The 14,730-nt window shown below is 37.8% G+C and overlaps 1 protein-coding gene across 1 annotated transcript; it reads left to right on the top strand.

The window, feature by feature from the left end:
• Window positions 1–3,285: 3,285 nt before the first annotated feature.
• On the top strand, window positions 3,286–10,324 carry CFAP161 (cilia and flagella associated protein 161). Its single transcript, XM_064722545.1, has 7 exons — window positions 3,286–3,411; window positions 3,558–3,647; window positions 3,816–4,051; window positions 4,665–4,749; window positions 5,583–5,741; window positions 6,404–6,477; window positions 7,397–10,324. The coding sequence occupies exons 1-7, from the start codon at window positions 3,349–3,351 to the stop codon at window positions 7,572–7,574; spliced, it is 885 nt and encodes a 294-aa protein (XP_064578615.1). The 5' UTR covers window positions 3,286–3,348; the 3' UTR covers window positions 7,575–10,324.
• The last annotated feature ends 4,406 nt before the right edge of the window (window positions 10,325–14,730 follow it).

Raw genomic sequence — 14,730 nt, 5'->3', positions numbered from 1 at the left:
GCGCCATGGAGATGTGGATAATTCAATCCAAACTTACTGGCAACTATTATTATTATTATTATTATTATTATTATTATTATTATTATTATTATTAGTCTTAGACACATTGAAAATTATTCCCTTCCCCTTCCCTCCATCTCCAGCAGAATCTTTTTGTTATAAACCCCCAAATTATCAATAATATCCATTTTGAATGTCGTTAACCAGATTCCATACAGGGTAAATTTCTTTCATGTACCTGTATCAGCAAACTTACTGCCAATATGGCATACAGGAATCCTGCTCCTTTTCCTTGTAAAAGGTAGAATGAAAGGTCAGTTTAATGGATTGCTACATTTCACAAAATAATGTACCGTGACCAGGTTCACTGCTTCCCAGCAGAAATCATTACAGCAAAACTCCACACTGAATTCACAGCAAAAATGGGAGGCATCCCCACAAGTGGCAAAACAACAATCCTTAAATCAGATCACATGAACTTGTTAATTCCTTTTGTTCTCTAAACAGAGGAGTGTTTGGGGCACAGGTCAGAATAAGAAACAGGAGTTAAATTATTAACAAGTAGATCAATCACTTTAATAGCCAGAAACCTAATAACAGTAAAGAAAACTGATTCATAGCATGTCAGAATAATGCTAGTGTAAAATAATAACATGAAAGAAGACAAATTGTCCCAGAGAACGTTTTACTCCTGTGCAGTATTATTTAGCCTGTATTCTTAATCAAATTTGGCATACTCACAAATTTCAAAAGGAAAAAGAAAACAGGAAAAAACTCCCATAGCCACACTCCCAAGGCAGAAAAGGCAGGTAATAAAAACATTCCCATCCAACATGTGTATGATTAGATGATTTAGTTTTAGTATTTTTTGCTCTTCTCTAAGTAAGATCACATTCACCTTTCATAAACTTAAAATATGTTCACACTCACTCAGACCCTGTCCTGTTAGCCAGACTGGACCACACAAGTTAATCTGTAGTACTGATATTTACCAATGCATTTATAATTTCAAGTATTTAAAACATGTTCTAGCTCACACATTTCTGACAAGCTTAAGGCAATTAAAAGTCTAACCAGCCCAGCATTTTATGTAGACTAATGGCATAGATAGCTCTATGTGCTATTTGGGGTCTTCTCAACAATCTAGTTATCTTTCATTAAAAAGAAAACCAAAAAAAAAAAAAAAAAAAAAAAAACAAAAAGAGAATATCAAAAGGGTAAAAGATGTGCAGCTCCAGACAGTAGAACAATCTCTTAAAGTAATTGGCTAAAATTTTATTAACGATGACTTAAAAAAACAAAGCCAAAAAAACACAATATTTTTGTGCTCAGTAAATCACATAAACTTTTAATTCTGGTCAATTTGTTTTCTGGCACAACTTGACACACAAAACAGATCAATTCTTTCACAAGAACAGCTTTTCTTCACACCATTTAATAAAGCAAACAAATGTTAAGAGTAAACAGAGGTTTTATCTGCATGTAAGGAAACTGAGCTGAGTTGAACAGCCTATAAACTTTCCTGCAGGGAAGATGTTCAATTTTCAAACATCTTTATCGGGAGCTCTTTTTATTTGTTGACAGGAAATACTATGTAATCAGAAATTAAATCCTTCAGGTAACAAGGATACTCAGCATAATCCTGCTAAGAGATGCTTGGAGATATTTTTGTACACAGTTACATTTTAGTTACAGATACTTCTCTCTGCATCAGAATGTGTAACTAAATAAGTATAGATAGTGCAAAAGGCTACAAAACTATGGAAGCTTGCTGTGAATTCTGAATATTAGCTACATGCTACAGGAAAACAGCACACCTGCTCTTAATGTCACATCTTGGCATAATAGATGATTTTATAACAATGATTTATTACCGAATATTGATTTAAGTGGCTTAATTCTGAAATAAGAAAAAGGTGTTTGTCTTTTGCATTTAGCTAAGATGAACAAAGTTTCTTCCTTATTCTAATTACAGTTTCAGCATTGCTGGCAACAGAGCTAGGTGTAGGGAAGTGTCACTTACCAGAACTGAACACTGAGTGGTGCTATTTGAACAAAAATGGATAGAATTTGGTCATTGAAAGTTTGGGATGTGCTAAATAACTTTTCGAGTGATAACTTTTTGGGTTACAAAACAAACAGGAAAGAGTCAAGTTTTCACGTGAATTACTGTCAAAACTGCCTGATGATAACATGTAGCCCAGCTGTCCATGCAAAAAACAATTTTCTTTTAATCTTTGTAAGTTGTCCAGCATTGAAACGTTATGATAGCAAGCTCGCAAGAAAACCAAGACAGTGATAAAGGGATTAAATGTGTTGTGCAAGGATTTACACCTTCTCTGAAGATCATAGGCCTAGCCTATCTGGAAAATAAACACAGATCATAGTCACTTAGCTTAACTTGCCATGTAGATTTCAAACCAAGATAATAACAAAGCAAAACATTTACAAACAAAACATTTACAATTGATACATTCGCTCCCTCTAAACATTAAGAAGTTTTTCACAGTGAGGGTGGTAAAACACCGGCACAGGTTGCTCAGAGAGGTTGTGGCTGCTCCAGGCCAGCTTGGACGGGGCTTGGAGCTCCCTGCTCTGGTGAAGGGCTCCCTGTCCACGGCAGGGGAGGGCTGAAATGAGGTGATTTTAAGGGCTCCTTTCAACCCAAACTATTCTATGATTGACAGCATACATCCACAGTGCAGTGATAATGAACTGATTTGTTGTGTTAAACTGATGCACCTCTTTGTCAATATGGCGTGTAAAAGGTGAGTGCCCGTGGAGGCTCTGGCCTGAGCTGCTCTCACTGCTCTGTCGGACACACCGACATGGTAAGGGGTAGAACACGAGCGAACAGCCTCAGGCTGCCCTGGTGGAGCTCACACTGGGAACTGCTTCCCCGAAAGGACTGGCCAGCACTGGAACGAGCTGCCAGGGCAGTGCTGGAGTGACTGCTGCCGGGGGTATTTAAAAGACGCGTGCACTTGGGGATACGGCTCCGGGAGGACCTGGCAGTGTTGGATTTACAGCGGCACGGGACGATCTAAAGGCTCTTGTGCCCGGTCAAACACTCCATAACCCCACGGCCTCTCACGGCCCCGCTCAGAGCCGCGCAGGCCCCGCCCTGCCTGCCGCGCACTGGCTAATCGCTGCCCCGCCCTCCTCGGATTGGCCAATCGCAACCTCTCCCTTCCCAGGCTGGCCAGTCACCGCCCCGTCCTCCCCGGGCTGGCCAATTGCGGCTCCGCCTTCCCCTGGCTGGCCAATCGCTGCCCCTCCCTCCCAGGCCTGGCCAAGCGCAGCGCGGCGCGGTCGCTATGGAGACGCGGGACGCGGCCCGGCCCTGCCATGGCCTCCTACCGCCTCGGGGTCCGCGTCGGGAACTGGCTGGAGGACGAGATCGCGCAGCAGGTACCGCCATCCATCCCCGGGTACAGCCATGGCCGGGCACCGCCGCCTCCCCAGCTCTGGGCTGCCCCCCGGCTCGCTAAATCCACTTTAAACCCGAGATTGTGGGTGCTGGATAACATATTTGCTCCTCTCTCCTTTGCCGACAGGACCTCCTGAAGGATTTTATCCGTAAGAGAGAGAAAGGACAACTTTTTGTACAGAGATTAGCCAGGCTTAAAGAGAATATTTTCAAGAAGGTAATTTTTTAAAGAGGGTTGTGTCCACTTTCCCATGACCCCCACAGAGTGGCATAACTCCTATTATTGTTCTTCATGCACTAAGAATGATACGGAATTTATATACTAAAATACTTCTGATGTTAGGTTCAGCTAACTCTGTAAAGTACCGTGTAAATTCTAATTCAGGTAGAGCTGTCAGTGTCCTCTGATGGATTTGTTCACTTTGGAGACACCGTGCTGCTCGTGAACCCGGACTGCACCCCCCCGGAGGAGAGGGACCCCGAGCTGCGCGGCGATGTCACCCTGGCTGTCGACATGGAAGAAGTGTCCCTGTACTCGGACGAGCCCCTGCAGATCTCACGTGGACTCAGTGCCGTCAAGAGGGTGGACCCCATAGGTCGAAATGCTTTCTGTATTGTAAGGTCTGCTACTTCATTCTGAGTTGTTTTCACTTATTAGTTTAGCTTTAGGTATCTTTGTTTTGAGAAATGTACAATGAAGTTTACTAATATACAAAGGAATATGAGTAAATTTAATTTATTTAAGAAAGAGTCTTCAATCACGCATTAAGCTTGATTCTATGCTGCATATTACTCCAATTAATTCCAAGGACCTCTAAATCAGTTTAGGTGTGAAGACAGAATCAAGTTCACTGTATCATTTGGTAAATTCTGCAGCTGTTTTTATTCCAGTTGCAGAGAAAATATGTCCAAATATCACTAGTATTAATATTCACTCTCCTGCCAGCAGAAATATGTGTCTTTGCTTTTGCTTTCCATGAAGTGGACATGGTTCTGGTTCTAAAAAATCCAGCATATTCCCTTTCTCAAATATATAGAACAGAAGAACAGAGTCTTGATCAATAGTCAAAGGCTCTGCCTTAGATTAAGATATTTTACCTATTTTAAAAGGTAAACAACACAAAATGTTGTCACAAAGCAACATCTAACTGTAGACCAAAACAGACAAAACTCCTAAACAATAGTAAAACTGATATTTGAATGTACTTTTTTTCCCTTTTTACAATTTCAACAGTGTTGATGGAAGTGCAGTGGGTGAACCACTTCGATATGGGCAGAACTTTCTTCTTGGGACAAAAGGAGGGGTTTCTGACAAACTGGTAAGGCACCAAAGTTACAAATGGCAGTGGTAGCATAGACTGATAATGTCCCTAAGAATAGATATATAAAGCTGTACACTGGTGCAATTTCTTAGTTTTACAGAACAGGATCAGACTCATGCATAGGTCAAGATAAGAAAAAGAAAGTTTATGCTCCTTACCTGAGGTCAGGTGTGCAGACCAAGGGGGCTGAATGACTGAATAAAGGAAATCTAAAAAGGAAGGAGAAAGAAATCACAATTGGATTGTGAATCATGAAAGAATTCTTCAAGGAGATTTTAGGGTTTTTTCACTTTGAACAACTCACTTAGGTGTTGGAGTTGATGGTCTTTGTAGGTCCCTTCCAACTCAGAATATTCTGTGAAACTCCAAAATGAGAAGATTTCCATTCTTATGAGGATAATCCATAATAGGAATAGAAATTCATGCACTCTTCCATCATTCTAAGGAAACAGATTTCTATTAAATGGTAACATTCTTTCCCTCTGCAAATTAAAAGCAAATAAGGTGTTACATGTACATATGCCATCAAGATAAATCACCACAACTTTGAAAAAGTTTTCCTTCTCAACAATCACTTTGGTGAAATAAAAATATTTGGAATGTAAATTCAATTTTAAATTAGTATTCACAAATCTGCATATAGAATAACTACTTAATGAGTTTATCAGCAGTATAGAATTTATCCTATGGGTTTTGCCTGCATAGTTTTAGCTGGGAAGACTGATCTATCAGGAGCCTAGAGAAAAGTTCTTTTGTTCAAAAATATGTTTCAAAATTACATATCTTGTTTCTTTTACATTAATACTGTCCTTAATATATATTTTTTACAGTTTTATCTGGCAAGTGACCACAAAACATTTAGAGATTTTGCTAAAAAATCTCGCCTTCAGAAAGTATTTCTGACAGGTGAGCTTTCCTATTTGACTTTCTGGCAAGCAAAGTCCTTGGATCCACAACTGCGTCTCGAACACGAAGGATGTCCAGTTCCTGTAAGAAACTAAAACTGTAGGAAATGTTATGAAAATTTAATTGAAAAAGGTGGACTACTGAGAAAAAAATGTTATGTTGGTTTTATTCACATATTTATGTGAGTTATGCCAGTTCTAACCTCTACTTTTAGGAAGGGGGAGAGGGAAGGAACCATCTCTTTAATTAGGAATCTGCTTATAAAAATATTTGTTTCTACCGTTCATTTTGAGGTTGACTTGTTCAGTTTTTCTCATTAGAAATTTTCAAAGCTTGACATGATAATGTTGGGGGGGTGCATTACTTACCTGTTTTTCAGGCCTTTTGAGACAGTAAATTCCATTTCCAATATTTGGAGATGCGATTAACTAAGAGGTCCTGTACATTAAAGGTCTAATAAAATTCTCAAGGCATCTGAATAAGTGGATGATTTTCCAAATGTTTTTATCCTTCTGTAAATACAGTATTTTCCTGTACCAGATAACTGCTGGGCTTCCTGAATGCTGGCGTACAACAGAGTATCACAAACACAATTGCTCCTTCACAGCCTTGAACTGAGTCATTTACATGAATAAACTCACTAATAAACACAGTCAAAATTAACTAATTATTAAAAACAGTCTTTATTCACAATATTGGTTTAAAAAGGTTTGTCAATTTTCTTCCCTTGCTCTCTTTTTTCCAGGCAGAAACTAAAATTATTATTACTCATTGCTACACCAACCGCAACTTGGCTGTTCCAAGGACCTTCTGTGTGTGGTAAGAGTAACTTACAACAGGCAGGGTGTGCACAGTGATGGGCCAGCAGCAAGAATTACTGTGAGGAACAAGAGAAGTGCTTTAATAACACACTGAGGAAATGGAAAATAATGGAAAATGCCATTCTCCTTTCCCTTATTTTACTTATTGGCTGTAACATGTGCTGCTGGGTTGCTGCAGACAGTTGGATCAGTCTTAGTTGTTTGGATTTTTTTTTTTCATTTTTCATTATCATATCATGCTTTTAGTGTTCTCTAGTTTCTTGGTGTCTCTGCCTTTGAATATCTTGAATAATAGCAGTTGTTTGAGTTACTTTTGTAGAAACAAAATATATATACTAAAAAGTGTAAAGAACAAGGGAACTAAATAAAATCACAGCGCATAAAATTCTAGATGCTTATGTCCATCTGAATCAATGTCTCAACAAAACAAAGTTAATCTCTCAATTCAGTTAATATACATGCATTATATAAACACCAATGTTTCCTATTAACTTCTTAGCAAGATCTGACTGAGGATTTGTGTAAGGTTTTTGAGGATGAAAGATCTGAAAGTTTGAGGCTGAAGAAGTTGTTAAGTAGTCAGAATCCTCGTCAGTCAGAGAGAAGTGGGGATGAGGGCAGAACCAGCTTTTACAAATTGAGTTGGTCTATTAGGGCCTTATTCTTCTGGGGCTTCTTTTAGCTCTGAAGCTAAAAAATTGGCATTTATTTTGGATTTCAGATTCCTAAATTATTCATAGGAAACAAAGTGGGTTATTTTGTTTCTTTTAAGTGTCTGGTATTTGAAAGTGCATGGTGATATTTCCGAGTATATGAAGGAATGAGAAAATCTCAATAAATTCACAAATAATGAAGATATGCTGAATTTGTATATATGTTAATTCTCCCTGCCTATCCCATCTCTTTTGACTTTGCAGGTCTAGTTTTGGAAGAGAATTTGAAGTAATTTGTCACAATTATCTTGACGCCCGCAAAGTTGAAGAAGATAAGAATTACTGGGAGATAATTACAGGAAATCCTGGTCCTCAAGATGGTACAATGCCTGAAAGACCCAAAGCTCTCCCAGAAGGGTATGAGGATAAACTAGCTTCTTGAAAAGACAGAGGATGTAAAAGCTCAAGACCACAGCCAGGAGAGGTTGATGAGACTGATTATTGTTTCTTTCTGTTTATATTTTAGTTTTAGAGATGTTTATTTTAAAAATGGACATTAAAGTCTGCTATTAGTAATGTTGCATAATCTCATTAACTCATCAAGGTTATAGTGGGCAAAAAACTTAAAATTTGATGAACAACATGAAAAAATTGTAAATCAGGAAAGGCTCCATTTTCCATTTTCACATTCACCAATGTCAAAAGTTGTCAGAACTCAGAAAACCTAATAGATTTTCATTAAATTACTGCCTCTCAGAGTATACTTAACCATTCTTCCAAAGCCAAACCAGAGTCACAATTCTTAAAAGGGTGAGTGGACAGTTTCCAAAACACTGAAAACCACACACACACAAAGTTATCATGGGATGCTTTGTCATTTAAAGTTCATCTGAAAGAAAGTTGGTTGTTGAGTTTGTTCCACCCTCCTTCCAGCACAACATTGCCAATTATTAAATTACATGTGAGCCTTTTTTACCTAGAGTTTATCTTCTAATTCATGGATATAAATTGAGTTTTTAATGTTTTTCCATGTATTCTAAAAACTTTAATATCAAGTAATCAAGAACTTGAGCACAGTGATACAGACTAGAGATTAGAAAAACATTTTCCATGCATCAACATGTTCCATTTACCTCTCACCCCCAGCATTTTTCAATCCATAGTAATTTCTAACAAGTTTGGGAGTAAGGTAAAATTGTCAGAGAAAATTAGGCACCCACAAGTTTCATTATAGTAAATGCCGAAGCAGAAAACAAATATGATATGCTGTAAGTTTATCCAGTAAGAAAAAGATTGTAGTCTATGTTCCTACCTAATTAGATGACAGAATATCCATATGAAAAAAAAGACCTTGGAGGGTAGAAATTTCAGCTGAAACTCACATTTGCTTAAAAACAAAATCGACCAAGTATAAAATACAAATACCTGGAAAACAGAGGTCATTACTGCATAGATTTACCTGTCTTTCTATAGAAGCTGAAAAAGCATCACAAAGAACCTTCTACTGCATGGCATTCCATTATATCTATTTAGTTAAACATGCATTTATTTAATCTCCTACTGTACCACAAGAGCAGGCTCTTTCTGCACAAATAAGTGACAACCCAAGTAAAATACTACACGGATATCCATTTATAAGATTCCAAAGATCTTCAGTGATTATAAAGGCCAATTAAAACTTTCTAAGTTTTCCAAAACACCCCCACTAAACTTTCATAAGAGAAGGGATTGGTCCAAACATATTTTTAAGCTCTATTCCCAAATAATCTGTTTGAAGCCCACAGGCAAGTCTTACAAAGCTTTACCTTTATTCAGTATAAATTAAGTCAGCAGACTGCAGCATCTGGCATAGAGGATCTCAGAGCAGAAGGCAGAACATGCTGCTGTGACATGCTGCTTTGGTTTGAGGGACTGTACTGCATAGGATAGTTTTAGAATCACACACTTCTTAAAGGTGTGTAAACCTTTACCTGTTACAGATGGGCTGTTTTAGAGGAAATTATCTTTAGGAACTTATTTCACTTTTTCCTTTCATTTTCTATGTAAGCATAATTACCACGATTTGTGATGTTTTTCTAGAGGGTCTGTTCATAATCCAACATTTGGAGGTAAAAATTTGCACATTTTCACAATGGATTGACCTAAGTCCACTTATATTTTACAGATATTAAAGTTTATTAGATAAAGTTTTGTAGATATTTAATTTTAGTAAGACTAAAACTGCAGGAATGCACTGTAGTGTTTCTCATTTGGCCATTGGACTTTTACTGGTATTAGATGCAGCTATTTCAACTCTAAGTTTCTTAACTCTGGGTCAAATGTAGGAAACAAGAAGAGGCCTTAGACCAAAACCATTTCTGAAAGGAAGCTTCGTGTAAACTCATGCAGGAATGAGGACTGTGTGGGCAGGGTGCCTGGGCTGGCTGATGTTCTGAGTGAGTGCTTGTGCGTGTGAGTGGAAGGAAAGCAATGCACTCTGTACAAAAACAAGTTTTGCAAAGACTTAGAGGAAAAACAAAGAGATAAAAAGATACAGAAATGAATAAAAAAGCAGGTAATGTTGGAATTTGGTGCTGATTAAAAGTGGCTTGGAGATTTGTGTATTTTGATCACTTTGTGCTCATTGCAAAGGATTTCTTGAACTGAAAATAAACAGGATTGAATCAATATTCCTGATTCCATTATCAGTGTTAAACCCACAGATTTTTGCATAGCTCTTGTATAATATAATATATATTTATAATTAATCTAATTCACGATAACAAATACAGATATTTACCCGTTTCCCGATTTCTTAAAAGCTTCTTTTTGCACTTCTTAATATTGTCCACACGATGGCAGCACAACTTATAAACAGCACAATTCCTGCCATGTCTGTAAAACAGCCTGAGATGGTAAAATCCAAATGAGTTCCTGAAACAATGCCACAGAAGGAAACCGAGTTAAAACAGACTTGAATTCTAGGCTGGGATATGTCATTAATGTTATATCATCTTTTTGGAAAATAAAGTTAAGAACAAAGGTTGACACGTTGCACACAATCAACTTCTGTATATTAATTAGAACATTAAGTAATTTGTGACAAAAGCATAATTAGAGGAACTTAGGAGCTTTTTCTTTCACTTTCTCTGTAAAGATATTAAACTTGATATGTGACGAGCAATGCATATTTTTATAGGGCTACTGTTATTGCTTTTGCCAATTTACAGAAATTAAAATTATTCCCATTTTCACAACAGACTGACATAATTCTGCTTTTATTCTGTAGGTATTTTATTTATATATATATATATATATATATATAAATATATATATATTCTATACCTACCTTTATTCGGTAGGTATTAAACTCGGAAAAAAATCAAGCTGTGTAGAGTGCACTGTAGGGTTTGTAATTTATCCATTTGCTGATAAACACAGGTTTTATTATAAAGAATTATGGGATTGAATATTAGTGGAGAGTATGAACAATCCTGCTATTGCTAGTTAGAGTCACAATATTTCTGGTGGATAAGGCAATGGAAACCTGAACCACACCCCAAACCTGACCACTATGTTGCTTTTTCTTATTTCATGATAAGCACTATTAGAACAAGGGCAGTGATGTTTCCCTCCTTTGCAATGCACTTTGTTTCTTGTAGGTGTATGTATTTAAAAAGCTTTCAATGCTTCTTCCAAATTCCACCCAATATGAATAGCTCCACAAAGTACATTGTGGGAAGATAAAACTCACTTTGCCTCCATCCCAGACAGCTCAAAAGCTGTTAGGATGAAGCTTATCCTGAGCTATTAGTCCTTGCTGAGGGCCAGGGTGCATTAGTCCAAATTTAGTGCTGTGTTACAATAGCTTTTCACAGGCCTGAGGCACAGAGAGTGCTCATATCTGCACGTTTTGCTCTGCAGTTGGGTGTTAGCAGCACAGTATTGAAGTAAAGAGGAGAACTCAGAGTCAGCAAAGAAAAGCTGACTGGTTAACTCACACTTAAGGCTGGAAAATGAAAATCCAGTTTAAATATGCCTTTTCACTTCCCTCTCTTTCACATTCTTCCCCAGCTCATATTTCACATCACATCACTTCTTTGCCGTGTTGTCTAGCCCAAATGCACTGATTTACTGTGGTTATAAAGTGCTCTTCAGCACTCAGCACAACTCCTTGGCCTCACACCTAATCACATCAGTGTCTTCAGAGCTGCTTTTCTGTTCAGTGATTGTCACAAAGTATTGTTTTAGCTCAGACAGCTGATAGAGGAGGAAGCCATATGCAGGTTTAGCAACTGAATAAAACATCTAAGGGGAGAAAAAGGCACAGAGAACATTACAATAAAATTCTACACATCAGTGGAAGAAAATATCCAAGCACTGGAAAATTTGGTGGAGTTGGCAGGTAAGAGGGTGATTTCGATAGCATCTGTGCCCACTCACCCTAAATTAATATTGCATATCTGTTGTAATTTGAGCGTGGTGGGTGTGAAATGATCTTTTAAAGCCATAGCTGTTGTTTTAGAAACACTTAAGACTTCAATGTATGAAAATTAAACTAGGAGGCCACAAAAGAAAAAAAGTACAGATGTGATATACAAAATACATTAAATACAGGCAAAAATTATGAAATCTCTGTGTCAGCTACACTTCTAACTATATTCTGTTTTAGGCTTTGTCCCAGATCTATCCACTCTCTGCCTGCCCTGCCTTGTTTCCTGGCCTGAACACAGCACAGAGGGGCAAGCCTTGCTCTGTCAGCTCCCCCCCCTTCATGCTGGTTTGACTTTGCCCTAGAAGCTGTAAAAGGGAATCTAATCTTCTATGCTCCATTCTCCTGGCAAAGAGGAGGAGTGGGAAAATCTGTCACCTTGCTGTGGCAGCAGGGATATGAGCAGCCATAAGGATATAAACTGCAGGATTTGCATGATAAATTAGCATTACTGACAAGAAGAAGGATAACTTGGCATCAAGACACAGGGAAACCCTTCCAGTCTGAGGTTTTGGGGGATTTTTTTGGTCAACACTGTGTGCAGAGGGTATGCAATGAAACAATTGACACTTTTCTTCCCTTTTTTTCCACTGCTGGACTTGCTCAAGGCAACATTCACTCAACAGAAGAAAATTGTCAGTATGGTGCTAGAAAGTATTGCTACAACTAAGCCACCTTCTCTAGAGAAATTTCTATATTTTCTGGCAAGCAGGACGCAAAGTACAGCAGAATAGGCCCAAACATTTAAAAATGCCTGATGACATTAATGCCCACATTCAGTGATGAAATTAATTCATACACATGAATCTCTGCTCTAAGTTTATACAAGAAACTCAGAGAGCTAATTTCCCAACATCTGTTAAATGCTGCTTCATACAATACGTCAAAACAAAACTAAACAGACCATCCAGTTAGAGGCCAGCTAGAATATATGTTTCTATAATGCTGGTCTTGTTTTAATTATAGCCTCCTTGAGGCAGGGACCATATCTTCATCTTCATCATTTTTTTCCAAATACAAAGAACTACAGCAGAGAAGCTCAGTAAGTAACAGCATAAAGCTGTTATTAACAGCATTTGTAAGATGACAAGGAACTGAAGTAACCCTGGTGCAAGTAACCAGAGATATGGGCAAATGAAATCTGCACATAAAGTAGTGCCAAGTAGCAAACTCTTAGTGTGGGGTATGAAGATTCTGCTGCCCAAGTAATTCTGATGTTAGTAGGAGTTGCTAGGAGAACATCCCACAAACCACAGTGCTGTCCCTGTGGGTCTGACAAACCCACACAGGGGAATAAGAATTATCCATGGTAGTATTTATTTTTATGCATATATTTAGGTTTTTTAATTATATGGCATACAAGTTAAAAATACCTAACCAACTCTCAGCACAAGTCCCATTTGCAACAGAGACACCAGTCCTGAGAGGCTGAAGAATTGTTTCTTCAGTTTTTTCATGTTACAATTGCCAGGAATTATGTTGCACATACCCTTAGAGATCTTGGTCTAAGATAATTTTCAAAAATCATATTTAGATGTTCCTGTAAACATTACTGGTACAATTTATAAAGATATTAAATTCCTAAGCAAAATGAAAGCAAGAAACTAGTGAATAAGCAGAGCACTGAACTGAAGTTTGAATTACCTTTCCTTTATATTCAAATCTCTTATAAATCCTGAAATGCTAATAACTGGGTTTTAGGGTGTCTAAAAGATCAAACACAGAGGTTTTTGAAAACCATGTTAGACAGAAATCTCTATCCTTTCTCCCTGCTTTCCTGCTGCTCCTCTTGCTTGGAGTTTCTGCCTCTTCCATATCCTGAAGAAACAACTGAGCAGTTGTTTGGGGAAAAGTTTAAGGTTCATCAGCTTTTCCGGTCTTTTTGCTGACAATTTTGGCAGCATCAGTTTAGCCAGAACACCCAAGATGTATTATAGTCTGAAAAATAACCAGTGAATGTAACTGTGCCACGAAAATAAACACTTATAGAGAAATATAAATTAATTTCTGCTATATACACATACACACTCTGGGAACTTTTATGCTAACATGGAAATCACATCCAGTTCAGCATATGCAGAAGAAAAATTTTTCCGTATGTAAGAGAATTAACTGGTTTCTTTTGAAGCTACCTGAAATAATTAGTTCTTTCAGTGTAATCTATGGTGCTCAGGGACATATTTAGGTCTGATTATGAATGACTCCATGGTATCATATGGTGATCCAGAGTAACACTGTAGCTATTGTTTCGCCATGCACTGTTTTTCCTTTCTGTTTTTATTCCCCTTTCTGCTTCCTCAGATTCTTACAGAGAAACTAAAATTTTGTCTAAAGATGGCCCAGCATATTGAGCTGTGCTCTTTGTTCATCCCAAGCCAGTCAGGGTGATAATTATCTCCAGAGCATAATGAGCAGAGGACCTAGATCACTTTTTGGTCAATAATTTATAATTAAAACAAAAGCAACTCTTAACCTTGTTGGCGTAATTTCTGTGATAAGCTCCCAATTTATTTTACTGTGTTTTGTGAATTTGTTGCCAAAATGGCAGCTGAAATTTACTTTTAAGACTTTCTTATTGAAACACAGCTTTGGATCAAATTAGGAATTCTGCCAAAAGTCACCATATTGTAAGAAATGTTTATGACCAACAAAACATTTTTAGTTCTTGAATCAAAGTAACTTACATTAATAATTTAGTCAGGTTGCTGTGGTATTAGTTGAATACATTTCAGGTGTCTCAAGCAGGCACAGTTGAAACCATCAGCATTCAAATTCTTGGACAGAATGGGCAGCTTTAAAGGCAGCTAAAGAATGCCTCCTGCTTTGTTGCCTTGGAAGGGAAAGCCAATCAGGATAAAAGGGAAGGGCTGAGTATGAAACTGCAACTCTTAGAGTCTTAATGCAGCTAGCTCTGGCCTGGCAAGCCCTTGAAGAAAGCAGTCAGCCATGGTAATCACCTAGACAGCCACCCACAGCTGCATGGCATTACAAATTCATGTTTATCCCTGCTGTGAAATAGGATGTCTAATAGATAATGATCATAAATATGGGGCTGGGCTCATTTCTTACATAGATGGTAAATTGCTGTAGCTCAGGTAAGGAGCAGCAGTTAGCTTTGTTTTTTATT

Source organism: Zonotrichia leucophrys, chromosome 10 (assembly GCF_028769735.1).
Source record: "Zonotrichia leucophrys gambelii isolate GWCS_2022_RI chromosome 10, RI_Zleu_2.0, whole genome shotgun sequence".
NCBI classification, from domain to species: domain Eukaryota; kingdom Metazoa; phylum Chordata; class Aves; order Passeriformes; family Passerellidae; genus Zonotrichia; species Zonotrichia leucophrys.
The sequence above is the reverse complement of the archived record's forward strand: the minus strand, read 5'-3'. Positions and strand labels throughout refer to the sequence as shown.